Raw genomic sequence first — 26,371 nt, forward strand, 5'->3', positions numbered from 1 at the left:
AATGCCTTCATATACAGAAGGCATATGTCAATGTTTTTCCTTACACTCAGTAACTGTTTGTCCTAACACAATAATTGAGTTAGAACAAACAGTACAGGTGCAGGTGCAGTCTTTTTATTGATTATATTGTCTGACACTGTTTGTTTCTACAATGCTTTATATAGTATAGTTTTTTTATATATATACCCAGTGTTCTGTTGACATTAGCAACGAGGTTTTAAATTACACTTCCAGCCTTTTTCTTTCAACACACACACAATAATATTGCTTGTTGATGTAAAATAACCTTTAATTTTAGGCCATGTTAATATTTTCCATAAAAGACTTGGTTTTGGCTAATGGAGTCACGGAGTAAAAAATAGAAATTTGGCCAAACTTTGAACTGGGGGCGGCGTTCCAGACGAGACAATATTAGAATAATCGCATAGCAACCGCGGCCGTAAACAGGGAGCGGATGTCGCAAAGAGCAAAGAGGCTGGTGTTGAAAAGAGTCGAAACAGAGCCCATTGTGGTGTTGGAGAGGAGTGAGCGGCTTCCAGAGAGAACAAGAAAAGAGGTAATTCCGTGACCGCAAAGGGGAAGCACAATACGCGGACAGATATGGACGTTTATTCACAGCACAGACGCCGCTGTCCTTTGTGAAGAGCACCGCGTCGGCCAGTCGGAAAGATCCGGTATATGAAGAGTTAAGACTCGACATCCCAACTGTTTATTTCAGTAGCTAGCAGGCTAGCTGGCTAGATACCCAAGAGCTAGAAATGGGAAGCCCGTGCGAGTGAGCCTGATAGGGATCTTCACCGGGCTTTGAAGACGCAGCTTTCGGCTCAGATATTGTCGGCCGTGATTTAAAGTATCCGTCTTCAGCTTCGTAAGTAGCCGCAACTTTGAAGAATGATATCAACTGAGCGCTAACCTTTTCACTACTACTACAGACCCGGAGAGAGAAAAGTCATACAGGTTTGTTTCTCAGTTGTTTGTTCTGCACGCAGACCGCGCTAACCATGAACTAACTCTTTGAAAGCATGAGCCGGGGCATCGGGAATTACGCTTCTTTAAGCCTCAAATTGATCAGTTCTTAAATTAAGGAGATCATTTTTAGTTTTCTTTCAGCATGCACTCGTTTAAAAAGATCCCTCAGCACTTTCAGTGCCACTGCTGCGAACTCAGAAATGATTAAATGTTAAGATAAACTAGTTGTATTTCGAAACAAACTCGTTGTTACCACTCTTGGTGTCTGCGGTGGTGTTATTGCAGCCCTTTAATTAGATGCCTTATCTGTGTTGCATTAGGGGAAATGGGTGATTTCAGTTCCCTATACAAAACTAACTGTCAAAATGATATATTATTGCACACATCTACTGTAGAGTCACTGAGATGTTATGATTGTCGAAAATGTCCTTTATATCTATTAGTATGCAGACAGTTATAGCAACAACACTCTTTTTTTTTTTTTTTTTTTTGCCTGAGGCACAATACAAATTTTAGTATTTCTAAAAAAAGAAAAAAACATTGCTTCGCCCCTTTAATCGTCTTCATAGTTTTGGGCTACTCAAAACATTGCATCTCAACAGGTTGGACAATGTTTCGGATTGGTTTTCCACCCCTGTGCCTTCCTTGTCCACAACCGGTGGAGCCATTTCCATCACACGTCCAGATTCAGCCTCTGAAAATGCGAGCATCATTTAGAGTACTAACGGCGAAACAGACCGTGACGTTTCTGTGGCGCAATAATGATTCCTTGCAAACTCCTTGCCCTTGAGTTCTTCAAGGGAAAACTAGATTTCCACAACCGTTCTACAGTTTGGCCCCAGACAAAGCTCGTAATAAGTCCTGAGGAATTTCTCTTCGCAGGCTAATGAATAGAACTGGCTGCTGCTTAGAATTAATTTTTCCATAACAGGAGACTAATTGTGGAGGTTTTCTGCAAGGTTAGTCGACGAGGGAACTATGAAGACAGCCCGATACACTTCAGACGTTCTGCTGGTGGTTGATTTGAATGTTTCTGAGAGCTCAGCAAGGGAACGTCTTGTAATTGTAGACTAAAAGCTCCCGAAGGAGTAGCAGTGTGTTTTTGTTTGTTTGTTTGTTTATTTATTTATTTATTTATTTATTTATTTGACCTCCAAACTCGGCAAATCATTCCAGGATAAAGCAGTGGCTATGACAGATGGAGCCACATTAAGAATGTCCTGAAATGAAATAATGAATTTCTGTCAGATAATCAATTTAACCTCCTCCCTCTCCAAATATATATATATATTTTTTTTTAAAACTGCAGCTTGTTTGACAGCTTGTTTTAATCACCTGTAGTGTTGTTTCACTTTTGCAGTAGCGTAAATGTGAGATTTGCAAAGAGATGCTGGCTTGTGAGAATTAAACAAACATGTTATCAGTTGAAGGAATCCAGAGCAGGTCTTTGCACCGTGGTGTACCAAACTGCTGCGTCACTTTTTTAAAAACTGAAATTATTGGTATTCTCATCAAAACCTCCAGCGTTTGGTTTGGGCCCGTGATGAATGGACTAATGTTCTTTGTGGGGATGCTGATAATTGCTACTTCTATTGCGAGGACTCAATTTTCCATTAGGCATCAATGTTAAGGCCATTTCTGTCTATCTATCACTGTTTTGATGTTGGCTGCACGGAGGCGATCCAGCTGTGGCTGAATGTTTTTGTGATCAAACATTATTGACTCCCTCAGTCGATAACCTTGGCAACAGTAGTTCCTCTTTCCAGCTAGAACCACACATCGCAGCGCAAGAGGGGAAGAGGTTGGCGGGGGCAGAGGAGGCTTTTTCCGAGCTTTAAGTAGGGTTTCGCGGTAATGCCGGCAGTCTCACGGGTACACACATTCGTGTGTGCATTTGTGTGCGTCCATTCAGAGACGGAGAACTGCTGCTCTGTATTCAAGTGATCTATTTTCAGTCATTTCAATCACACGAGCAATAACTCAAAGTTCCTCTCATCTGGCTGTCCGGTAGTTTGGTTATATCTCTTTCCTCTTTTTCTTTTACTAGCCCTTTCACTGCATTTCGATTCCTTTTCACCGCTTCTGCTTCATACTATCTTTTGCATTTCTCGTGGAATTAATCAAGCATGTTCTTGTGTGGCTCGACTTCATTATATCATAATGAAGTTTAGCCCCAGGTGCAGTGAAGGAAATGGGTTAGCCTGAGAGTAGCCTTGCCCCGGCACACCATTATCTGAAATCAGCTTTACACAATGAGCTGTAGAAAAGATTATTCAAGAAGTTCCTTTTCAGCCCTTTCTTTCATATCCAAGCTGTTCTTTCAAAATCTAAGTTGGAAAAGAAGTTGAAATATTACAATGTCATCTCCGACTGTCTCAACCTTTGTCATTCTGTTTTAAGGCAACATGGGTGCTATTGCTTCATCTCTTGCCTTTTTCTGTCCCAGTAATGAGCCATTTTGCGGCTCTTAACATCTGCCAAACTTGGAACATTTTGAATGCGAGACTCATCTCCCATGCATGAGGAGTCAGGCATCCTTTGATTTGCCCTCTTTTCTTTGCCTCTCTTTCGAAGCGCTCACCGCTGTACTTTGTAGACTGAGCACGCGGGGAAAACTTTCTTACCCTACTTTTGGCAGCGGCCGTTTAGGATGAGAGGTAATTTGGTGCTTATTCTAAACGGGCTTCTCCTGTTGGTATCGTGCATCCCTTCTCCTCGCCGAGGCAACGTGGGGGAGGAATGGAGGAGGAGGAGGAGGAGGAGGAGGGTGGGGGCTAATTTGAACTGCAAGTCTTCTGTGGGCACAATGGGTTTTGTCCAAACAAGAACTCTGCTTTAAATTTCACTGCCCTCCTATTCCAGAGGGTAACATCTGTGTTAGAATGCAAAACATCTGCTTTTAATTTAGAGCTTTCAATGAACTTCATCCTTGTCAAGAACACGAGTAGGCAGCCTTGCCATGGAGCCCTACACAGTCTGCCTTGCTCTCTGCACGCTCTGTTTAATAACTTTCACTCTCATTGTGCCGAACACAGCGACAGACAGCGAGTTAACTAAATGCTTTTGCAGGTGTAAAATTCACAAGAAGCAAGTCTGCTGGGGTAATTACCAGGGGCAATATCCACGTCTTAAATTACCATGTCATCCTCCCATTGAAGCTGAATATTTTTGTCTCATTCACGCCGTAACTGTGTGTAGCGATAGCAGGCTATAAATACTCTAATGTAGTAGCGTTTCAATCGGCACGCTTCAAAATGTAAAGTACGAGACCAAAGCTAAGGCGTAGATGGCAGCTTTGCGTATTTCATTGACAACACCATAAACACTTGTCTTTCATTAACAGAAAGAACCTGCGATGTGTAAATTATTCAGTTAAGCAGTTTGTACGGGCATATGATTTAATTCAGGTAGCGCTCCGTATGTAATTTTAGGCTAATGCTTTCTCTGGCAAGGAAGAAGAAGCTCTGTATCCTCCCTGTTACCCGCCAGCGTGTGCATCTCATTACTCGATGGTGTCCAGGTCTTGTGTCGGGGCTTGTTCTATCCTGCCCCGGCTCTCTGTTTCTTTCTCAGCGGGATGAAGAGGTGAGCGTCGCCTTGGCCTTGCTGAGGTTACGTTTGAGCCCTTTGCTCGTCCTAGTTAAATCTCGTAGCCGCTCCCAAGAGCGGCCTTGACCGCCTGTGTCAGATGGTAAATGGCTCTCGAATCGGGATCTTACAACAACAGCATATTCAGTTCTCCCCTGAAGAAGTCGGCTTTCTCTCCCTTCCTCTAGCAGAAGGCACACATCCTTTTAACTCCTTCTTTTTGAGGGGGGGGGGGGAGGACGGCATTACACACATTTGCTTGACCTATTTCCCATAACCCGGGCTGTCTTCCCATTCCAATTTAATATGAATATATTGTAGAATTTGAATATATCTTCCTGAAACTTTTTTTTTTTTGCTCATTCTGAATTGGCTGAGTTTAATTTATCAAAATGAAGCCAGAGCCATTGTGTCAAAGTCAGCCCTATAGAATTTCTTTATTTTTTTCCACTTGGCTTGCTCGGTGAAACGCAGTCTCACACTAAATGTACTATTCTCTCTTGTACTTCTTTTTCTCCCGAGATAGGTCAGTGTTGGCATCAAGTAGCATATTCTAAAATGATTCATTTCTAAAGCCTCGAGTTGCTATCACTGTGCCACATTGCAATTATAAATGCAAATAAGTAAATGTCGACACACGTCTTCCGGACCCGCAGCATTTTTAAATACGGTTTGCCTGACGGTCAGCCCCGAGAAGAAAATCTAATGCTCACTGCTGTGTTGTGTCATACTGCTTGCATTTTAGATTTGCGCTGAGAACATAAAAAAAAAAAAATGCTTAAATCGTGTTTTTCTTTTGCCTTTAAAAAAAATACGTGGTGCAGCTGTCTGTAGTTCCCCTATTTGGATATGGTCTATTTTTACATTAGTCATGTTGGCCTGATATGCTGAAGGTGTTTTCTGACAGAGGTGTGAGGCAGGAACTAGTGTGTTCAGCTCTTATCTGCCACTCCACAGGCGTACATCTCTCACAACCGCTGCTCCCTTGGCTGCCTCCAGCCCTCGTGTCTCCCCAGATCTCGGCCACTTCGATCTGAAAGCAAATGCAAGGAACCCATCGACACGCACACTAATCACACTAGTGTGCCTGCTCGTTAGCCATGCCCTCGCAAGTCAGCCGTCCTAATAGGCATGTCCTAATGAGCTCTAATTGAAGATGGCTAATTTGCATGGCTTGAGTCATTGTGTTTCTTAAAGCGACTTATACAAGTCATTGCTAAAAAGCTGATTGGGGGGTCTAACACGTCTTCATTATGCGCAGACTACGGGGGTCTTGTGAGCCTCTCCTTTCCGAGAGCTTTGTTCTCGTACTCTGATCCCAGATTCCCCCCCCCCCCGCACAAACCGCTCTCGCCATTTCCTCCTCTGCTGACATCAGAATGCTTGGTGGAGGGATTCAAAGATTCTTTCCCCCCGCCCTCGATCGCAAACGTTATTTTAGTGACACCAGCCATTTTCAAAGAAGCGACTTCAAAGCGTGATTAAAACGGGCGAGCAGGGTAGCTCTGATCAAAGGTTAAATTTCGCACAGCGTGACTCTCTTCACAATGCAAAGCGAAATTCCTCCATTTGAAGCGAGGAAGAAACAAAATCAAGATTTCTCGGCACACGTAACTGCTGGGGTGTGCAGGCGGCACGTTGTTTCGCCGCGCATCAGAGGAAAGGTGACGGATACTTGTTTAGCAGAGGGAAGTCCTCAGAGGTATCGTCCTCGGTTTGCGGCACATTTTTATTTATACTAGGAGAGAGGATGTTGTTCGTTTGTTCTTAATTTAATCACTGACACTTTATTTTCCCCTTTTACTTTTATTTATTTTTCCTTTATATTGGGGGAGCATACAAGAAATGATTTCCCGAAGAGAAAGAGCTCAAACAGGCACAGGCAGGTTTATTGCGTTGGCTGTGGGCCATCTCATTTCTGCTCGAAAAGTAATGAAATCTCTCAAATGACCCAAGCAATTCAAATTTGTGAGACAATTTTGTATGCCAGAGAAGACGCTTTTGGTTTATAGGAGGTATCGCATGTTAAGTCTAAGGGTGAGGAGAAGAATTAAATAAACCTTTTTTCAATTGTTATCTATAGCCAAAGGGCCAATTTTAGTATTATGAAATGTAGCTTTTTTTACGTTCCCTGGGGTAGTGACTTCTCCTGACTCTTTCTCTTTCGATTGCAGGGCTGCTGGCTCGGGTTTGCACACAAACACCAGGAAGAGAGAACATGACGCACTGGCCGCTGCTGGAGAGTGGCACAGGGCAGCTGTGCAAACCTCACTCCCACCTGCCACTTTAGAAGCTACCCTTTTGCACCATGACGGCGAGGCATTGAGGTTTACTCCCCGACGATCATCTCAGTACCTCTCCTCCTCCCCGTCCCCTCAACACCACCCGCTCCCACCCCCATCATGCTGCGCTTCTTGCCTCTCAAACTTGGCCGTCTCTACCGGTGTCTGAAGCTCCTGTTCGTGGTGGGATTGTTCGTCATCTTGCTGATGAACACCCACAACCTGTTCGCCTCCTTTCAGAAGAATGAGCTCACTGACAGGCGATTCATCAACCTCAACAAGTGTCCCGCCTGCTTTGGCACCAGCTGGTGCCGCAAGTTCATGAACGGCCAGGTTTCCTTCGAGACCTGGGGTCGTCTCAGATTTCTAGATGTGTTCAATGTCAAGAATGTTTACTTCGCACAGTACGGCGAGCCCAGGGAGGGCACTCGCCGCGTGGTGCTCAAGCGGCTCGGCTCCAACCAGGAGCTGGCCGAGATAGACCAGAAAATCTGCAAGAGGGCCACGGGCAGGCCGCGCTGCGACCTCATCCAGGCCATGTACAAGACTGAATTTGCCCGGATCAACGGCGACGTTCGCCTGCTCACCCCGGAGGTGGTGGAGGGCTGGTCAGACCTAGTGCACTGCCCCTCTCAGAGGCTTCTGGACCGCGTCGTGCGCAGGTATGCGGAGACCAAGGACTCGGGAAGCTTCCTGCTAAAGAATCTCAAGGACACGGAGAGAATGCAGCTGCTCATGACCTTGGCATTCAACCCGGAACCACTCGTACTACAGGTACTGTATCAGTTTGTGTGTACACAGTTTAAAGCAACCTGTGCATGTGACACTATTTGAGGCTTAAAAGTTGTTTTTTGAGGGATGTTAGACTATTACAGTCGTCGAGGTAAATATTGCGTCTGGATAAAGAGGTGTCTGTCAGCTTGTCTGTGGCAGCAGGTGTTTTTATAGTAGCTGATAAGGCACGGTTCCTGGATTACCCTCGGAAGATCAGAGCATCAGTACAAAGCAAGCCCGGGTGTTGGCCCGCAAAGCCTCCAGTAAATTACAGGGTGGGAATCCTCCCTTTCCTTCCTCTTCCACAGATCTGTGACGAGTCATTACCCCCCTCCCTAAACTCCGGGCTACGCTGAGAGTGCATGCCCACTATCTGGAGCACGAATATTCCTCTGCTTAGAATAGTGAAGGGTTTAAGAGCAGTGGCCTCCGAAAAAAAAGAGAGATTTCGGCTGGCGGCAATACTGCATATTTAACACTATATGTAGGACAGCTTTGAATTATTCAGGGACGCATCTGTAAATGGTTCAAGTTGTTTTTAATTTTAATATATGTCTCTGTCCACCGGATTCTCGTCAAGTGTGGTTGACTGGAGGGGAGAGTTGCTGAGCCGTTATCAGCAGCGCCATTAATTAGATCCTTCTCTATTTTCATTACAGTGCAAAGAAACAATGTTCAGCTGAAATGAACACACAGGTACTGACACTTTATGGGCTAATAATAATTGAGGTGCATTAGAGGAATCTTTTTATTTTTCTGCACAATAAATTAACATATGTTGGTAAAATCCAAAGGATGCTTGTTAAACGTAATTGTCTTGCTTCGACACAAGGTCAGGAGTGAAATCATGACCCATCTCTAAGCTGTCATCCTGCATGTCAAAGCGGCCGCACTCCGTATCATATAAGTGCAGTCCACATCCTTTTCCCCGGCTGATTTACGGGCAGCCAATCAATTTCAATTTCAATCTGGCATTGACCGTGCTCCGTGAGGGGACAGAACAACAATGGTCTTGGCCCGTGTAGACATTCAATAACTCGTGCTGACCTCCACCCCCTCCGCACATAGGAGCGGACACCTCCAGGCATTTCAGAGGACAAAAGGCGAGATCAGCCTTTTAGTGCGGTCAATCTATAAAATCTGATTAGCCCTGTGTGGTCGCTTGCCCTCCCCCTTCCTTCCTTTCTCCTTTCCCCCTCTACATCTTTTTTTATTTTATTTTTTCTGTGTGTGTGTGTGTGTGTGTGTGTGTGTGTCATCCTTTCCTCCTCTTCTGTCCCGCTTGTGTACGCTCCACGGATAATTCCATCAGTGCTTTTAATGCCATTACGCCTCTGTTCCAAGGCTTGGTGAATCACCCTACCCCATCCTTATCTAGCACACGGCTCCAAACCCACCAACACATCATGCACACACATTGTCCCGCTCTACGGAAGCCATTGCATGTTTACAGGGACTCATGAATTGTTGATCTCCTCCTGAACTTGTGACCCACGGACATGATGAAGAGTGGTCGGATTTGTGCATGCACAGGTAACAGGCGGTGGGAGCGGACTGTGCGGAGAGATGACGTACGAAGAGATGTGCTAAACATCTCAGAGACTGACAGGTCCTCAGCGCTTTGACTGTTTGTCAACAGTTCAAAAGATGAGAAAATTTCCTGAGAGACCCTATACACAAGGTCGAGTAGCAGCAGACCATAAAGAATTAATGGTGTCTATAGAGATTGAACAGGAGGCGTGCTGTACTACAACACCTTGGTCTCCTTTTTTTGCCAGAGGTTAGTGCTGCTGTGCAGGGACCGGTTTCAACAAAAGACAGGAATGTGAGCTAAGTTTTATGACCCGTAATTTAATGAAACCCGATCCTTATTTGGTCTGTTTATCACTTTGCCTTCTTGTCGGGGTCAGTTCTTCATTTTTACTGATTGTAGGTAAAGACATCTGCTGTAAATTCGATGGGGGCAATTCAATCGTGTTATCGTTTTGTTTTACTATATTTAGTGTAAGTGATTCTCTGTTGTCATTGGTCCACAGTGTTATGGTTTGGGGGTTCCTCCTGTCTCTCTCCACTGCCTTTATACAGCTGAATAATGCGAATAACATTTCTGTTTGTCTGCTCAGCGAGCTGCACTCTCTCTCTCTCTGTGAAGGGCTTCTGTTTCCAGTCTTTTGAAGCCACAGGCAGTAAATCGGCCCTGATTCACTATGAGAAACCAGACCTTCTTTGTCAGTGGGAAACAATCTGCTGTGTTGTTTCGGGTCTGGCCAACAATGCCTTTTCTGTGCGCTCTGCGGTACAACGAATGTGTGCGCGCACACACACCACCCCCATTTTCTCCGTCACGTGGAAGACAATTTGGCTTTAGGGAATAAATATTTTTGGAAGACAAAATGACGGCAGCCAAACAAGAAAATCCTTGTGCCATCCTGTCATTTCCTCGTACTAATTTCGTTAAGTTGGCCCGGAAAGGTTTCTCTCTTTGTTGCCGTGATAAATCTGTGTGTGTCAAGGAGTTGTCTCTTTGCCAACCAGCGGAATTACATGATGCTGTTTAATTTTACAGCTTATTCAACAATAACTTGGTTTGCATGCAAAGTGAGTAATTTATTCTTGCAATTTCCACGGCTAGAATCTTATTTGCTGTACTTGGCCTCTCTCCTCTGGCTAGATGACTCACTGATTCATCAGGTGATGGTTGTGTTTGATGGAGTACATCTGGCCCGGGCCTTAAATTAGTTCGATTTAGCCTAGCCCTCCCTTCCAAATCATTAAGCTTGGCGAGTTAGCCGGGAGCATGTGACTGCGCTCGCACCCTTTTTGGTCCTCAGCCCTGTCTTGCTCAGTGAAGCCGAGAATAGGATGTGACAGCCCTGTGGGGTTAACTCAGTGAGCGGTACTCTCATCTCCTCTAAACTCAAATGTGTTCACTCTCCGACACCCCCCTCTCCCTTTTTCTATTACCGTCTCTCCCCACCTTCCACACATCCTCATTCAACACTCCGGCCTCACCTGACAAGGAGACAAACTCGTCAGAAGGCATAAGCCTCTCACGTAACACTGTCTGATTTTCCCATAACACTGACATCTGATCCTCATACTAAATCAGACGAGAGACGGAAGGGAGCGATTAGATGGATGACCTTATCTCCTCTTCCTCCTAAGACTTTTGACAGCAGCATTTTAATGCAAATGTGAGAGTAAACATTCAAAGAGCTTGAGGCGAACACACGAATAGCTCGTTTGAATTTTTCGAAACGGGGAGGGGGGGGGGGGGAGGCCTTCTCTTCGCCGTGCTGTTGATTAATGAAGCTATGCGTAATCTATTACGATGGTCTGTCAGTTTGGGACGCTAAACCAGAATAAATGGTAGGAATTCATGGTTTTTCTTGGCGCAAAGGTTGCACTTGAACTGTGACCCACTGCTCCTTGATTTATTTTTTAATAGGAAAATAAATTTAAATGACTCAGCTACCCACCAGCTATGAGTCATTAATCTTATAATCATAAATCAAGAATAACATGACGGTCAGTTGACTGCACTTAAAACATACTCCAGGCCCAAGTAATTATTTCCAAAATGTTATTGTGTGTGTGTTTCCTCATGTGCTACACAAGAGCAATTATACTGACAGTTTGGTGCATCAAATTTAGAGAGACAAAGCGAGACAGAGTGCATGGAGGGAGTTTGTAATAGTTTTAGATTGCATAATTCCATTGTGACCAAAAAAGTGGGAACCTATTACTTTTGCAAACTAAGAAGGGTAAACAAGTTGTTCATCTGGTCTGGAAAAGGATTCAAGCCTGTACGTGTTCTGTGCAGGAGTGACTCTTGGTCTGGGTTTCTGGGTCATGCCTCTTCACAAAGAGGATCAAAACCTGTTTTGTTTTCAGTCTGATTTATTTCTTTTCATTTAATCGCACACGCTGCATGCTATCCCGGCTTAAGTGAGCGGCTTCTGTCTCTCAAGGCTGGCTCAGTGGCTGAGGACTGCTGGTAAATAGTATTTAAGTTGCTCGTCTGTGATTAGTACCTTTTGTTTTTGGGTCTGGGGGATTGTGACGCTCTTAGCACATAAGAGAGGAGGTTGTGTACGCCGCTTAACCCTGCTTCAAGTGCTCCCAAACCCCCCTTTCATTATTCTTATAGGCCTTTGTGCACACACTGAATCCTGTTAGGATAAGACGGGGAGTTATCTGGGCCCGACTCCCCTCTTTTGGCTGCCCTCGCTGGATGGAGGCCCTGGTGGAAAGGGGAGAAGAGAAGGAGGAGAGGAGCAGTGGGTTTGTGTAAGGGAGTGTGTGTTGTACAAGCCAGAGCCTTGTGGTGTTTCCCCCCCCATTTGAATGAGCCAGACTGCTTGTGTTACCATAATCCTTTCTCTCTTTCTCCCTCTGTCCAAATGCAGACACACACACATGCCCCACAGCTGTGTTTGGTTAGGTAAATGCCTGTAGCAAGCCCCCACTCCCACCCCGCCTCCCAGCTCCTTTTTTAGATTTGTCCCTCAACCCCCGAGCTTCCTACTGTTACAGCTCGCACCCTTACGCACGAGCTCCTGAAGACGCAGCTCTGCAACGCAAGGTCATCCGCAGCTCTTGGGGCCCCTTTAGATGGCCAATATGGATCAGTAACGAGCAGCTCTTTACTGTGTTCCGTCCCCAGGAGAGCCGTGAGCCAAGTGTTCGAGCAAGAATATGTTTTTTAGCAAGTCAGCTTGTCTGTTGTAATAAAACTGTCCACCGCATTAAAGCATCAGGCACCTGGTTGCTGTCAGAAAGTATGAGAGGTCAATGGATATACTGTAACATCGTCAAGTTTTTAACATTTGAACTCTTGCTAGACCTAAAACAACCTTTAATCAGACTGCATGTCAAGAGAACTAACCGTAGGTTGGCACCCCTTATTATGTTTGAAGTCTTTTCTTTAATTGCTCCTTGTAGGGGAACATACACTTTGTGCATGCTCCGTTCTGCAGAGAGGTTAGAGTGCACAGTCAGTGACAGCAGTCTTCCTATTCACAATGCCACCCAGCTGCCCCTGAGATAACTGGCGCCTGCTCTGAAATGTGCAACCCTTGATGTAGGCCTCATACCCACAGCCCTCAGGTCTGAGGCCAAGTTTCACTTGGGTTCTTCCTCGGCCGTGTGGGCGGCAATACCGCCTAGACTGAGTCAACACAACTGCCTATGACTTAATACATTCCTCATCTTCCAGCAGAGGGGATTTATGAGGTGGCCCTGTGTGCAGTGGCTCAGGTTCAGATTGGCTAAGGGTTTCAGCTATCAGCTGGTGACGAAGTGTGTACTAGCCCGAGCTGCGCTGTCTTGCGCTCTCATTCCTCATCCTGGTCTCATTCACTTTCCATAGAGCATCTAAAGACCTAGCTCAAACATTTTTATCAAAGAACGACGGAGCTTACCGAATCATGTGTCTGCTCTTTGTGCCTGTGCTCACAAGTCAACTGAACACGGTCTAATCAGTCTTTCTGCCTGACCTCTTGGTTTTGACGCCAGTCCTTTCATTGTTCTTCAGTCTGCGATTTCTCTGTGTCCCAACACTGCTGCCAGTAATACACACTCTGCCTATGGTGTCTTTGAACCGCATGCCTGGATATTAAGATATTCTGAATTGAGATACGTAAACTCAACAGTCTGTCTCTCCCTACTGTTCATCTTCCTTTACTGACAGAAGCACATAGGCTCCTCAGTTTGGTGTTCTGACTAGGCAGCTCCTGGCTTCCATGTCTGGAACAGACGGCATCATTGCTCTGAATTGCAGGTTTTAGGTGTGGAACAAAGAAAAAGGGAGGAAAAGCAGGGGTAGCAAGAGAAACAGCAGGAGACGAGTGAGATGGAGAAGAAAGAAGTAGCGCCATGTGTGCCAGGATAAGGAGTTAACGCCGGCTCCCCTGCGGGGCCTGAGCTCTCGGTGCAGACTAACCGGCTGGATTTTAAACTTAAATGGCCAGCAAAATGCCAGACGGGGCTCGCCACACATCTTCCAGACGCACAAGGTCAACAGGAGTGCTGCACAGAAAAGCAACGTGTTAATTCAAGTTCAGCTTGGCAGCCTCAGCCTCCCAGCCTCGCGGAGCAGATGTGACTCCTTCTTAACGCTAAGCCTCTTTGATAAACCGGCTGAATAATGTTCATTTTGCAACATTGGCGTTGAAAGTTTTTCTTTTTTTTGGATGCTGACGCTTTTTTTTGTCTGATTGAATGCGTCTGCCTGCATTGCTTCCTCAACTTTATCGTTTGATCCTGGATCTTTGACTAATCCTGTCCCAGCTTGTTAGCTATGGAGCAGTGGGGTTTTGTTGACGACAGAAAATGTTAAGAATTTACACCACACCCTGTTTAGGACTTTAACAAGCCGCAACCATGAAGTGTTTCTGTGGCAAACTACTAATTTCATTTTAACTCCAAGTAGTCGTTGTTGCAGGATGAAAGCAGCTGGTCCTCTTTCATTTATAAACACTCCTCTGCGTCCACCGTATTTGCACGTACGTGTGTGTCTGATGGACCAGTGTTCTTTGCAAGCCAGCCAAGGCAATATCTTGGGAGCCACTCGTGTTTACTCGGCCCCTGAATAGAGGTCGTTATCGGCCCTGGTCACGTTGCATGTTCTCATTCACGCGCACTCGGGTACAGTTTCACGTAGACACACACACGCTCGCGTGCACACGAAAACAAGGAGCCTCTTTCGAACTCTCGTCTCCGTGAAACGCACACACACCCACGCCCTCCCCCCGAGTGGCCCAGGAGAAGGGCATGCCTTTGTCAGCAGATGTCAGGACGCAGGTGTGTGTTCCTGTGCCTCTCGCTCCATTCGTTTCATCCTCTTCTCCAGAGGCTGCCCATTTGTCTGCGGCCCTGTTTCATTTCAGCCCACTCCGATCCCCTTCAAGAGGACGCCAGTGTGTCTGTTGTATTAGAGGCAGGGGACTGGAAAGCACAAACACCCCTACTCATTGCTGCTGTCGTGCACCGGCACAACCTTAAAGATTACATTAGTCAGTCTTGGGCCTAGAAGTCACTGTGAGGTTTCCTTTAATGAGAATATTCTGTTTTGGTCTGTTTTTCACCCTGGCTTTCATTGTCTCCTGAGCTAGGCTCATTATTTCTGTGGCATCACAGAAAATTATTCTTTTGCAAAAAAACAGCATTTGGCTCCATGTTTTATAAGTTAAAGATTTTTGCTTTAGCAGGAGATGAAAGGTTTTATCCAGAAACAAGAAGCGATAAGACTTAAAGCAGTAAAAGTTGCTGGGATATGTCATTGGCAGTTTTGCAGCCTCGGCATTTTTCAATAGCGTTACATTATTGGGAGAGGAGCGGCAAAATTCACTACCTGTACACTAACCGCACATACACACACACACACAGCAGCACCTCCTAGTTCTGCTTGAAGATAGCGCAGTGGATGTAATATTAAGCTGGGCTTTCCAATTTATCCCTCCCCTCCTCTATGCCTCATTGCGGACGTTAATGACTTCTGCAGAGTAACCGTTTAAAGAGCTCTAAGGGAGAATGATTGGTGGGACACGAGGAGTATTTATCAACCTCTGCAATAGACAAATCCAAAGCTCAGGTGCCCACTTCCATGTGCCGGCCCACACTGTTGAGTAGTTCTCACCTCTGGACTTGCATGCGAAAATCAAATATTGGAGGCTCATAAAAATTGCACGAAGGTACAAACTGTTAAAATCCAGGTAATTGATGTAGTCGGTGAATGAACAACATATATGTTAAGAACCACAGACGTTGGCCGGACGGACATTAAGGCGTTCTCATAACAGTCGTTGACAGTGTCTGAAAGTAGCCGCAGGGCATTCATCCTTTTATACCCTCCCTCCTGCCAACCCCCCACCCCAATCTCCCGCCGCTCTGCTTTTGCTCCCATTCAGGGCTGCAAACTGACAACAAAGCGAGAGATGTGTTTAGCAGGCAGGTCTTTGCTGGTGTATTCCTCCTGTCTGCTGGAGCGGAGACGTGAAAGACACTCTGTTTGTCTCTTCTGTTTGCTGTCTCCATCACATTCTCTCTCTTTCTCTCCGTCCGCCCCCACTGCCCCTGCCCCACATCCATCCGTCCGCCCTGCAGGGGTGGGTGAGCGAGCGAGGGAGGGAGGCTGGTGTTTTACAAAGCAGGTTTAGCCGTAACATCTGACAGGCTAAGTTTTGTCAACAAGACCGAGAGCCGCTTAGGTCTGCAGCAATATAAAGCGATCCGAGGTTTGAATTTGGGTCAAAGGGAGACGGGCCTAATAGGGATGTACCCCCAACTGGTCTAGCCTCAACTTAATCATTCTATAACAACTACAGAAATTAGAAAGCCATTTTAGATATTTAGCGTATTAAGTCTCTAATCCTAAAATCTCTACGTAGGAATGCCCACCGGCTAGCAGCAGCTCATAGTCTAGGATTTGTCCCTTTTCCAGCTGGTACTTTGGAGTGCTCTCAGCCCACCATTATCATTTGTTTCTAGCAGGCATTTTTCACCTTTTGTCTACTTCCTCAGATTCCTCTTCCTGTCAAGTTTGCTATAGCAGAAAATGTAGAGGAAGGGTATTAAGGCAAGAGGGAAATTTGGGTGAGTCATTGCCAAGTCACAGACAGACACACAGCCTGTGTGCAGGAAGTAAGTCATGGACAGACTTTTGTCTAGCCTAAAATTGATTGGGTCACCTCGGGGAAATGGGTTGCACAGTGTGCAACTTATCACTGTCTCCTCTTGCTGGTGGATCTCTTAAAACTGATGGGAACAAGAAGTGCACTTAAGGTATAGGTTTAAACCACTAAAACGGACCATGATTGATAGAATTATTTTTGATTCTGTGAAGATTTGTTGCACTTTGAGTCGTTGCTGCATAAATATCTCAATTTCTTTTCAGATTTTTTTTTTCATCCGTCAGATTATTCCAAGGCTGCGCCAGCGCTCCTTGTAAGACGGTCTTGCCCTTTACCTAGAATTGCATTCGGTTTGTTGCATTTTGCAGAGCACCGTCTGAGAAACGCTTGGGATAAAATATCTCACTAATGGTCAAGTGAACCTGGAAGTCGCCGCGTGGTTCGGCAGTTCAACAAGCAATGGCTTGTTTGTCGCACGCATTAGGTGCCACTGTCTCTGTGTGGCGGGGGTCCAGCTGTTGTCTTTAAGACTCGGCAGCTGCGAGGTCTGCGGCGGGGTTAAAATGTATGTCTTTAAATAATTTGTATTTCATTAAAGTTTAAAGGGAGTTAGGGCAGCCATGCATATTTAACCTCTACCCTTGCAACAGAAATTGAAAGCTGGTAAAGTATTGAATTACCATGAGTGTAAAGTGAGCTGCAACGGTCATAGTAGTTCACACCTTACCTGCGGTGTCGTGGCGTGTTGCATGCCATACCTCTGATGAGATCGGTTTTCAGAAAGGGAGGGCTACCTGGGCTGCCGTGAAACATGAACGCTCCCGATTCTCTGTCTGTGTGGCGGCTGCCTGCCAAAAAACGGCAGCCGAGGAGATATTTGTTACACAGGGATTGTGGGCTATCGTTAAGCTAGCATATGGCCAGGTGTTTATTATAAAAGATGCTTGGCCTGTGGTAGAGGGCTTATTGTAAAGGATGGTCGCTTCAGACTCGTGCGTCTGCGAAGCTCGTTCTATTATTTTCCATTAATTTGTCCACCCGCTGTGACAGCCCGTGACAATGAAATGGACCTGCAGGAGAAAAAAAAAAAATAGAAAGTGTGAGACACCGGGGCTCGTGGAGAGAAATGGAAGCAGTAATGAGACATACAGGATCTAGTCCCTGTAAGATTTGCCAAAAGCGGCTGCTTCATGCATTTCTCTGGAGCCACTGAGTATAGCAGCGTACATCAGCTCATAGCTGTAGGGCTTTAACACAAACTGGCTCTTGCTTTTATTAAATTTAATCCGTTATACCCGGTGCTGGCTCTGTTTCACGTGATCCTTTGGCTGATTTTCAACAATTGTGCTTAGAATTGTGTGTAAAAAATTACCTAAGGCTGAATTCTGCTTCTTTGATTTTTTTTCCCCTGTATCTCGCTATATTGAGAAAATGATTTCGGTGCAAGTTAAACAAATATTTTCTGACATTGTGAAGGTTCTCGCAATTTATGTGTTAGCCTTTGCTTTTTATAAAGCCAATGGGGTGCTCTGTTTTTCTTTCAGCTGGCTCTGCTTCACACAGCCTGGCTGCTTTTATCTGTGTTTTTAAATCAGCTGTTTTTTTGTTTGTTTTTTTTTTCATTCTCATCCGTTTCTCCTTCCTAGAGCTTTCCGTCGGACGAAGGGTGGCCGTTCGCCAAGTACCTGGGAGCATGTGGGCGCGTGGTAGCTGTCAACTACGTGGGTGAGGAGCTGTGGAGCTTCTACAATGCACCGTGGGAGAAGAGGGTGGACTTGGCGCGCCAGCTGATGGACATTGCCGAGCAGCTGACCAACAACGACTTTGAGTTTGCCCTCTACCTGCTCGACGTCAGCTTTGATAACTTCGCTGTCGGCCCTCGTGACGGAAAGGTCATCGTCGTCGACGCCGAGAACGTTCTTGTGGCCGACAAAAGGCTGATCAAGCAGAGTGAGTGGCAGTTTCTGAGCACATATGTGGGTGTATGTCTGTCATTGAAGCCTAATACACCTTTTTTCCCCCAGTTACCATTAAAATGTTTAATTGTTAGTGGGCACACCTCGAAGCATTAACATCTCGTAACCAAAGAAGAGAATTGCTGCGCCTTTTTACAATATCTACATTCAAGACAACATTATGCTTAATTCAGATTTACCTAGAAACCTGTCATGGTGCTTGTCTGAAACCGTAAAAGAAGAAAATGAATCTGTGATTCTATTCATGACATTTGCACAGTGTTTTTTCCTCATTTCTGTGAGGGTTGTAGTCAACCAAAGAAAATCTTTAGTTTTTGCAGCATATTAAATGATTTTAACCTAATTACGTTTATGACAACGACGTCAAAGACCGAGCCAACCAGTATTCAACTGCCTGTATTCCTGATATGTATCACACAAGCCTCAAGGACTAAACACTGAGGAAGCTGGGCGTTGTAGTGAGGACACGTTAGCCCATTGTTGATATTCCATGTTGGATGTGAATGATTTGGAGCCAGCTTTAAGAAGGTATTCAGTAATGGGTCAGGCCTGGCGGTATCCGCAAGGTCGGATGAGTTCAAAGCCCACAGTCATCCCGTCACTGAAAACTGTGTATTAATCCTGGGAAGCTAGAGTTGGAGCACTTTTCTCTTTATTTAAGCAACTCCAGCGATTGTCTGACCAGTGAGAATTTGGGTGGACGAAAGCGTATTGATCAGCCAATCGACCCGGAGACTGCGCCCGTTCTTTCTATCCTACTTGAATCATGCTTTGGCCGTTGAGAAAGTCCACGATAAAACACTGAGCATGATTCTAGAAATCACTGCACTTTATGTCAGTGCACTACTGTATATACTATAACTGCAGACTGCAGCTTACCAGACGGTGATGAAGGTTTAAGGAAAAGACCTCAAGGGGCTGGCAGCTGTGGGCAAATCTGCACGTGCTGGAAGCCCCCTCTGTTCTAAGAATATGCTCCTTCAGCACCCCTTCTGCCTTTAGCGTACACGTCCCCATCAAAGCAAAGATGGTTCGGATAACGAGCCATCTCCGCTGCCCCAGTTCTCTGCATCTCGGAATAGACCTCATAACAAGGACGGAAAGAGCTATACATCACACATTTCAGTGTGGCGGTTTCCTGCCTTTCAGTCTTCATTCTGGGGGCCTCTTCAAAGAGAGGGACGGCCACCTAGTCAGACACCTAGATTTCTCCCTTACAGCAGAAATCCGATTAAAGTGATAAACTGTTGTGTCGCTAGGGTTCCGACATTGTGCCCTGTGACAGATATGAACTGTTGTCTGGATGTGTGTGTGTGTGTAGTTGGGGCGTATGTGCTTCGTTAGTTGGAGAGGAAGTATTGTGATGAATCGGCCTTGAAAAAAAAGTTTGCCGCATTACAAGACACCAAAAAACTGCAAATAAATGCATTTTTCTGGTTTCATTTCGAGGTAGTCCAACATGCCCTGTACTTTTTCTCATTAAATTAGTACTTAATTTCCTGTGGGACTACGCTGCTGTGTGTATGCGGCATGCCCAAAAAGTGTGTATGTTTACCTTATTGCTAAAAGCTGCAATTTTCCACTCTGTCACCGCGGCCCGGACCACAATCCAGGTTGAGACATCCTTTGTCTGGCCAACAAATTCAGAGCTTTGGCAACTCGAGCTGCTTACCCTGGCCATTCAGAGTTTAATCCTCAAGTATGTGCTTGTCTGCTTGGATCTGTCGGCGTGTGTGCCAAGTGCCGGGGCGCAGCAGGAAGAAGAAGGATGGCGGCAGTAATGAGTATTACGAGGGCACGGCCGTGTGTTGGACAGCGGCAGGAAATGGGCGCGGCGAAATCCCAAGGCTCCACAAACGGAGGAACCCGGTCCCCAACAATTAAGAGCCCGAGATTGAGCGCGAGCGAAAGTGCGATGCAAATCTCATCGTTCCAAACCGAGTGCCAATTGATTTGCAAATCAGACACACGCAGAAAAAGCCGCGCGCTGTTCCACCCTCTCATTAGGGGCATCCATATTGATGCAATGAGTTCTGGCGAGATAAAACGCATGCCATGTTCAGGTTGTGCAGCGCGCTGTGTTTGCACAGTCCAGTGGCGCGAAAGGAGCCATTCCCCATCATTGAGTTTATAGCATTCGAGAATGGGTTCACCCCCACTGGTTTTTGGAAACACAAGCTGTATAATGTAACACACACTTCACTCACTGTCATTCCCCTCTTTCTCTCTCTCTCCGACACCATCGCTCGACGGCTTACACAAACGCACGCAGCCGCTCTTTCTCTCGCATTCAAGAGCGCACTCCAACACTGGCATGCATTGTTAAAAGCGGCTCGTACTCTTGAATGCCACTAGTAAGGCCACGCTAACAAGCATTTCAGGCCCAATGTCCCTTCGCAGTGCAGCCTTGTGAAGCCAGAGGAGTGAGGAGAATGTATACAAGTCCAACCTGAGCTCTCCTTAGCATGGAAGGTACCGGATATACGCAGGAGACGAGTGAGGTGAGGCGGCTTACCTCCTCGTCCGCTGCTCCATCCGCTCATTTGAAATTTAAATGATGTCGTTTGCTTTGGAAATGTTCTAGCTTTGTTAAACTCGAGCCTGCAGGAAGAGAGAAACTAAAGGGATTGATGCAGACCATATTCTTCTTTTTAGCCTTTAGTCGAGCCTCAAAGCCCTTTTTTTTTTTTTTTTTGCTGTGCTCCTCTTCGTCCTTGAGTATGAATCTATTCCTCCCTCCTTGTAGTTTTAGGTTCTCTGTCTCACTGCTGTGTGTGTAGACGTGTGTGTGTGTTCGTCAGTCTGAGTGGAAAGAAAAAAAAAAAAAGCCAGGACACTCTCCTGATGCCAGCTGTCAATCAGTGCTGAGGTGTGATGCATAGCCAGCTCTGAAACATTAATTGCTTTCACCTCACCTTGCTGCTTTTGCACGTACATCTTTATGCGTGCGTGCGCTCGTTTCACACATTCGCATCCATCTTCATCACCCGAACTGATTGAGGTTGATGTGCCCCTCCTCTTCGGGGGGGGGGCCACAGGGCCCCTTGCTAACGGGGCAGTGCTGGATGTTTGATTGAGTTGTTCTGATGAGCCAGAGGAGAAGTGCATTACAGCGCTGATGCACTGATTATGTGTTTGCATCCTCTGGGTCTGCCCCTCCCCCTCCCCACGCTGTTTATCGATCTGCTTTTTAATGCACAAACCAATAGCTCTCTCATCATTCCAGGTTATTTTCTTGGCGCTCCCCTCCTTTCCCGGCGCAATCCTCTAAAGAAAAAAAGCAACGTGAAATGAGCTGGAGAAAGAATTTTATTTGCTCAATAAATCTGGAAACTGGTTCATTTCTGTCAAATGAAACCGTAGATGAGTTGTTTGGCTCCGTGCTTTGAAAAAGTATTCTCAGTTAGTGCCTGTGGGATGTCAAAAGTGGCACCTTGGTCCTGTCACATTCTGGTTTGGTTGATTTCTTGGGTATTCATTTGCACAAACCGCTGAAAAATAATTATTTTTCCTGGGCAGTGGCAGTGAAACACTTAGTCGTCGCCACTTTGTATTTCCCGTGTTTTTCCGCAGTATTTCAAAAACAGTTGGCGAAAAGACTAATGCCCTTGTTACGGGAGTAGAGCCGCCATCTAATGACGTCTAGCTAGACTCGGAGACGCTGGGTAGCCTAATGATTAAGGCACAAACCATACAAACCCAACAATTCTCGATTCCCGTCAGCCTTGACTCTTTCTTTCTGCTTGACGTACCTCACATCTTCCCACATTTCCTGTCTGTTGATACACTGTCATGAATAAAAGAATGGAAAAAAGCTAAATGCAAAAAATATGTAAATGGTTTGCTGTATGGAACGTCCTTATTTTATGGCTGCATGGCTTTGTGAAAACAAAGCTGTAGAAGAGTTGCAAAACCTATATCCAAGTGTCAGTTCGAAAAGCTTACAATCCAGTAAATGACTTTGTATATTTGAAATGAGCGTTACGATTAGTCATACTGTCCTGCTGTCCCCCTGCAGATAAGCCAGAAAACTACGACGTGTGGTATGAGAGCCGTTTCGAGGAGTGCGACAGGGAGGCCTGCCTGTCTTTCTCCAAGGACTCCCTTTGTTCCAGGGTCACCGTGGACCACAACTACTATGCCGTGTGCCAGAACCTGCTGTCGCGATACGCTACGTGGCGGGGCACCACCGGAGGCCTCCTCCACGACCCGCCCGCCCACATAGCCAAAGATGGACAACTCGAGGCTTTGTTGGACGAGTGCACCAGACCTAAAAAGCGCTACGGCCGCTTCCAGGCGGCCAAGGAACTGCGCGAATACCTCACGCAGCTAGCTGCCCCTTCCTCCTCTGCCAGGTAATGAACGGAGTCGGCGTTAGCCCGACGCACCGAGAGGCTGGATCGTGTACTCTTTATCTCCGGACTCTTGAGATCCTGGTTCTTGTACATGATGTCATTCGTTCCCCTCTATGCACTGGAGCAGGAAGGTGTTGGGTCTTACATCAGGAAGTGTAAGAAGCAAACATCAAAGCAGATTAGTTAAAGCTCTAGCTTTTACCTGACTTTGCTCCTGTGTGAAAGTGTGGCGCTACAAAAGTCTGCTTAGAACCAGGATAGAGAGGAGATGGCAGTAACTTCTCCCCTCCCTAGGTGGGCTGCCATCTCCTGGGGGGGGAGATAAGAAAGGGCTCTGGTAAATGCATCCTGCACTGGACCCAGGCTAACGCAAACCAGAGCATCTAAGCAGCAGCAGCAGCAGCAGCAGCAGCATCACCTGACCACATCCATTCTCCTTTTCTCCTCACTCCATCAGAACTGTTGTGTTTTATAACACTTGTTTCATTTTTCCTGCTATCTCTTTGTTCTTTCTTTTCAGGGCTGAATTTAAGTCGATTGGTGCATTTACATTTTTTTTTTTTCTCCTGTGCCATGGCTTCTTTTTTTCCCCCTCTTTTGTAGCACTGCTGCAGGGAAGGTGGAGGTAGCATGAATCTCCTGCTGTCAGGCAGCTGTGAAGGCCAAGCTACAGCAGGTAGAGAGGCGAGGCAGGGGGTTGGGGGGTTGGGGTTTTCATGCAAGAGAAAAAGAAAGCCCTAGACGGCTATATAAGTATAATTTCCTGCTACTTCAATCAATCACTCGATTTCCAGGATTGTGGCAATCATCTTTTTTTTTTTTTTTTTTTTTGAGTGTTTCTTTTTTTTTTAATAGGAACCAGAGAGACAGCTGCACATAGGAAAAGGAAGGAGGGTAATTGGACACTGGCGGTCCCTTGATGCAGACGTGCCTATACCAAAGAGGCTATATGTAATATTAAGAACTCGGAGCAGTACAGAGACGGCACCTTTCCCTCCAGTTGTTCCCCCACTTGAGCTGTCCAAAAGAACTTTAATGTGTACACAATCTTACATAAGCTGGCAGGCCCGCATACTGATTTTCTCTCCCCGAAGAACTAAATCCAGAGATGTAACACCGAGATCGGCCGTACTTAGTATCACATAACCCCCTCTGCTTCGTCAGCCTCCCCTAGAATTGATAAATGACCGGTTGGATGTTTTCCTTCAACAAGGTTCGAGGAAAAAAAGGACAAAAAAAAAAAGGAGGAAATGAAGCGATTCTGCAGAAGAAAAAAACACGATAAAAACCGCATAGTAGTGGCCTCCAGTGCCAGACTCCTATAATGTCTGTAATTGATAAATGAGTCCTATTGTCAGACATCTCCCACCAGTGCTGAGCACAGTAAGCTCTATCTAGTCAAAAGGTATAAAAGGGAATGAAGATATCCTAAATTACTTTCTTGCTAAGAACTGACGTCTGACCTGCATCCCCGAAATTTCACATGAGTTTCTGAACCACTTAGCGGCCGGTCTGATTTTACACCCAGTGGACCAACAAATGAAAGCTTAATTACAAATATAAGCTCATTTGGTAATGGATTATGAGAGATCTTGTTAAAATGACAGGGGGAAACTCCATATGTTTTGTATGTGGACTGTTTTGATGTTGTGAATCAGACACTAAATGCCCAGTGGAGTGTTGTGTGGCGCTGTCGATAGACGAGGAATTAATCAAGTAAATATGAGCCAATCCATCTACGGGGGAAACTTGAAAGCACAGCAGTTGCTTTTTTTTTTTCTTTTTTTTTTTTTTTTATCCCGGAGAGCTGATGTTACACTTGCCAGTTTAGGAAAAGCAATAAAAGACAAGTTTGGCTTATGAATTCCTGATTCTGAACCCCCCTCACCATTTCTTTGTTGGGTCATATATATTTCTGGTTCCTCTGTCTGGACGATGGTCAACCTGGAGGGATTCGTTCATGCGTAACTAACTGTTCACTTTTGTACTGTAAAGTTTCTTTCGAGTATTATATCAGCATCGTCTGATTTTTCCTGTGCCTTTCATTCAAAAGTTGTATTTACAACTTTTAGTGGGTTTAAATATTAAAATAAAAGAAGATATATATATATATATAGATATATACACTTACGCTGCGTGTGGACTCTTTTTCTTGATTGCGTCTTTATTATTTCTCAGACGATTTGGCTGTGGTTCACTTTGCTTTTAAAATTTGATTCACTGCAGCACAGCTGGATGTCTGCGTTCGCCAATTCCTGTTCCCTTTTTTTCCTCTCCCCCCCTCATTTCTCCTTCCTGGTTTTGATCTTTCATATCTCCATCTTTCCTCTAATTTGGATCCTAGCCCAACTTGCCTTTGTTGTGCTCCCCACTCAACTTGCATGCAATTCTTTCTCTTTTATCCACATTTGGGGTTTTTGAAATGTTTTACTGAGACTATCTGGAATTTGCCGGTGTGAGATCTTCGCATACATTTTAAAAAAAAAAAGGCAATAATTCTGGAGAGCTGTAGCTTCTACAAGCCCAAACGCACATAAAAATGCACATCTGCAACTCTTTCTTACTCATTGTGTGTGCGCGTGTGTGTGTAGTGCGGCCTTTGCTAATTCAATAGCTCTTCTGTGTCTCTCTGCCTGTCTTGAGTCAACTAATGGTCGTAGCGTAAAAAGGCGTGTGGTGGAACAAAGTAGTGCTCGAGCCCGGACCAAAATTAGAAGCCACATGACTGACACTCTTTTCTCCTCTCCTCCTTTCCGCGGCCGTCTCTCCACCTCTTCCCTTCTCCTCTGTAATTGTGCTTCTCTTTGACACACCCGCTGGTTTGTGTGGAGAGTTGATTCCACACTCATTGTGGTGAAGTGCTGTTTAGCCCTCTGCGCTGTAGCTACACTTAGCCCGGCTGATGAATGGCTCCGGGGTTGGCTGGCTGTAAGAAAACACCACAGAATATGAACGGAGCCCGACTGCCGCCCTCCGAGTTTAAATAAACATGAGGCCTTTTCAGGGCCAGCCACCGGGGAGTTTAGACATTGGACACGGGGGGAGGGGGTTGGACAATATGTTTGTGGAGGAAACTTTACAGCAAATAGAACCCAAAGAAATCTCCTCGCTCTATTACCCAATTTGCTGCGAGTAAGTCTGCTTCCATAAATTGTAGTCTTAAGTACTCAGAGTACTTTGTCTTGCAGCTTAGCACCACTACCCCAATGAAGAATGGATATAAGTCGCAAGTGTTGCGCCAGCAGTCGAGGCCATACGTAGCATAACAAACAGGTAGAAAATAAAATGTCAAGTCACGTGACTGCCTCTGACATATCAGCAGGCTCCGTGCAAAACCCGAAGCACATTAACAATCCATCCCCAAATTCTGGCTTATCGGAACGGGGGAGAGGAGTGAAAGGCAGAGGTGGAAAGTATTGTGAAGTGTTCAGCAGCCACATTATCTTAATCTCTACATGACTTTAGCCTCGCCTGTCATATTCTGAACCTGGCAAACAGCTGATAGCTTATTCAGGTCATAGACTGAATGCAACGAGAGAAAGCCGCCATATGTCTGATTACAGCAACAGAAAGGGAATTTAAAAGACAAAAAAAGGAAAGTTTCTTGGTCGCTGTTGCTCCACTAACGTGATGTAAAGTCTATTTCGTGCTCGGGTGAACCTCGAGGGAGGCACATCCATTTTTAGAACCGGAATGACCCACATATATATATATATATATATATTTTTTTTTAAAAGGGGTTGGATTTGGCCGATGTTGGAGGTGGGTTACGAAAAGTGTGAAGCAGTGTCATG

The 26,371-nt window shown here is 45.5% G+C and overlaps 1 protein-coding gene across 2 annotated transcripts; it reads left to right on the plus strand.

The window, feature by feature from the left end:
* Positions 1-164: 164 nt before the first annotated feature.
* dipk2ab (divergent protein kinase domain 2Ab) lies at positions 165-24,707 on the plus strand. 2 transcript variants are annotated; one of them, XM_084565872.1, is made up of 4 exons: positions 165-957; positions 6,732-7,613; positions 17,893-18,196; positions 22,241-24,707. In XM_084565872.1, exons 2-4 carry the CDS (start codon positions 6,960-6,962, stop codon positions 22,579-22,581), a joined length of 1,299 nt encoding a protein of 432 aa, XP_084421998.1. In that variant the 5' UTR covers positions 165-957; positions 6,732-6,959; the 3' UTR covers positions 22,582-24,707. The 2 variants fall into 2 exon arrangements, with proteins under 2 accessions (XP_084421998.1, XP_084421999.1); XM_084565873.1 differs by having other exon boundaries at positions 165-556.
* Positions 24,708-26,371: the final 1,664 nt, after the last annotated feature.

This window comes from Chelon labrosus (assembly GCF_963514085.1).
Source record: "Chelon labrosus genome assembly, chromosome: 18".
Lineage (NCBI taxonomy): Eukaryota > Metazoa > Chordata > Actinopteri > Mugiliformes > Mugilidae > Chelon > Chelon labrosus.

Coding starts and splice junctions, on each gene's coding strand:
- dipk2ab (XM_084565872.1), top strand. CDS start 6,960: ATGCTGCGCTTCTTGCCTCTCAAACTTGGCCGTCTCTACCGGTGTCTG. Junction 7,614..17,892: donor CGGAACCACTCGTACTACAG/GTACTGTATCAG, acceptor TCTCCTTCCTAG/AGCTTTCCGTCGGACGAAGG. Junction 18,197..22,240: donor CAAAAGGCTGATCAAGCAGA/GTGAGTGGCAGT, acceptor GTCCCCCTGCAG/ATAAGCCAGAAAACTACGAC.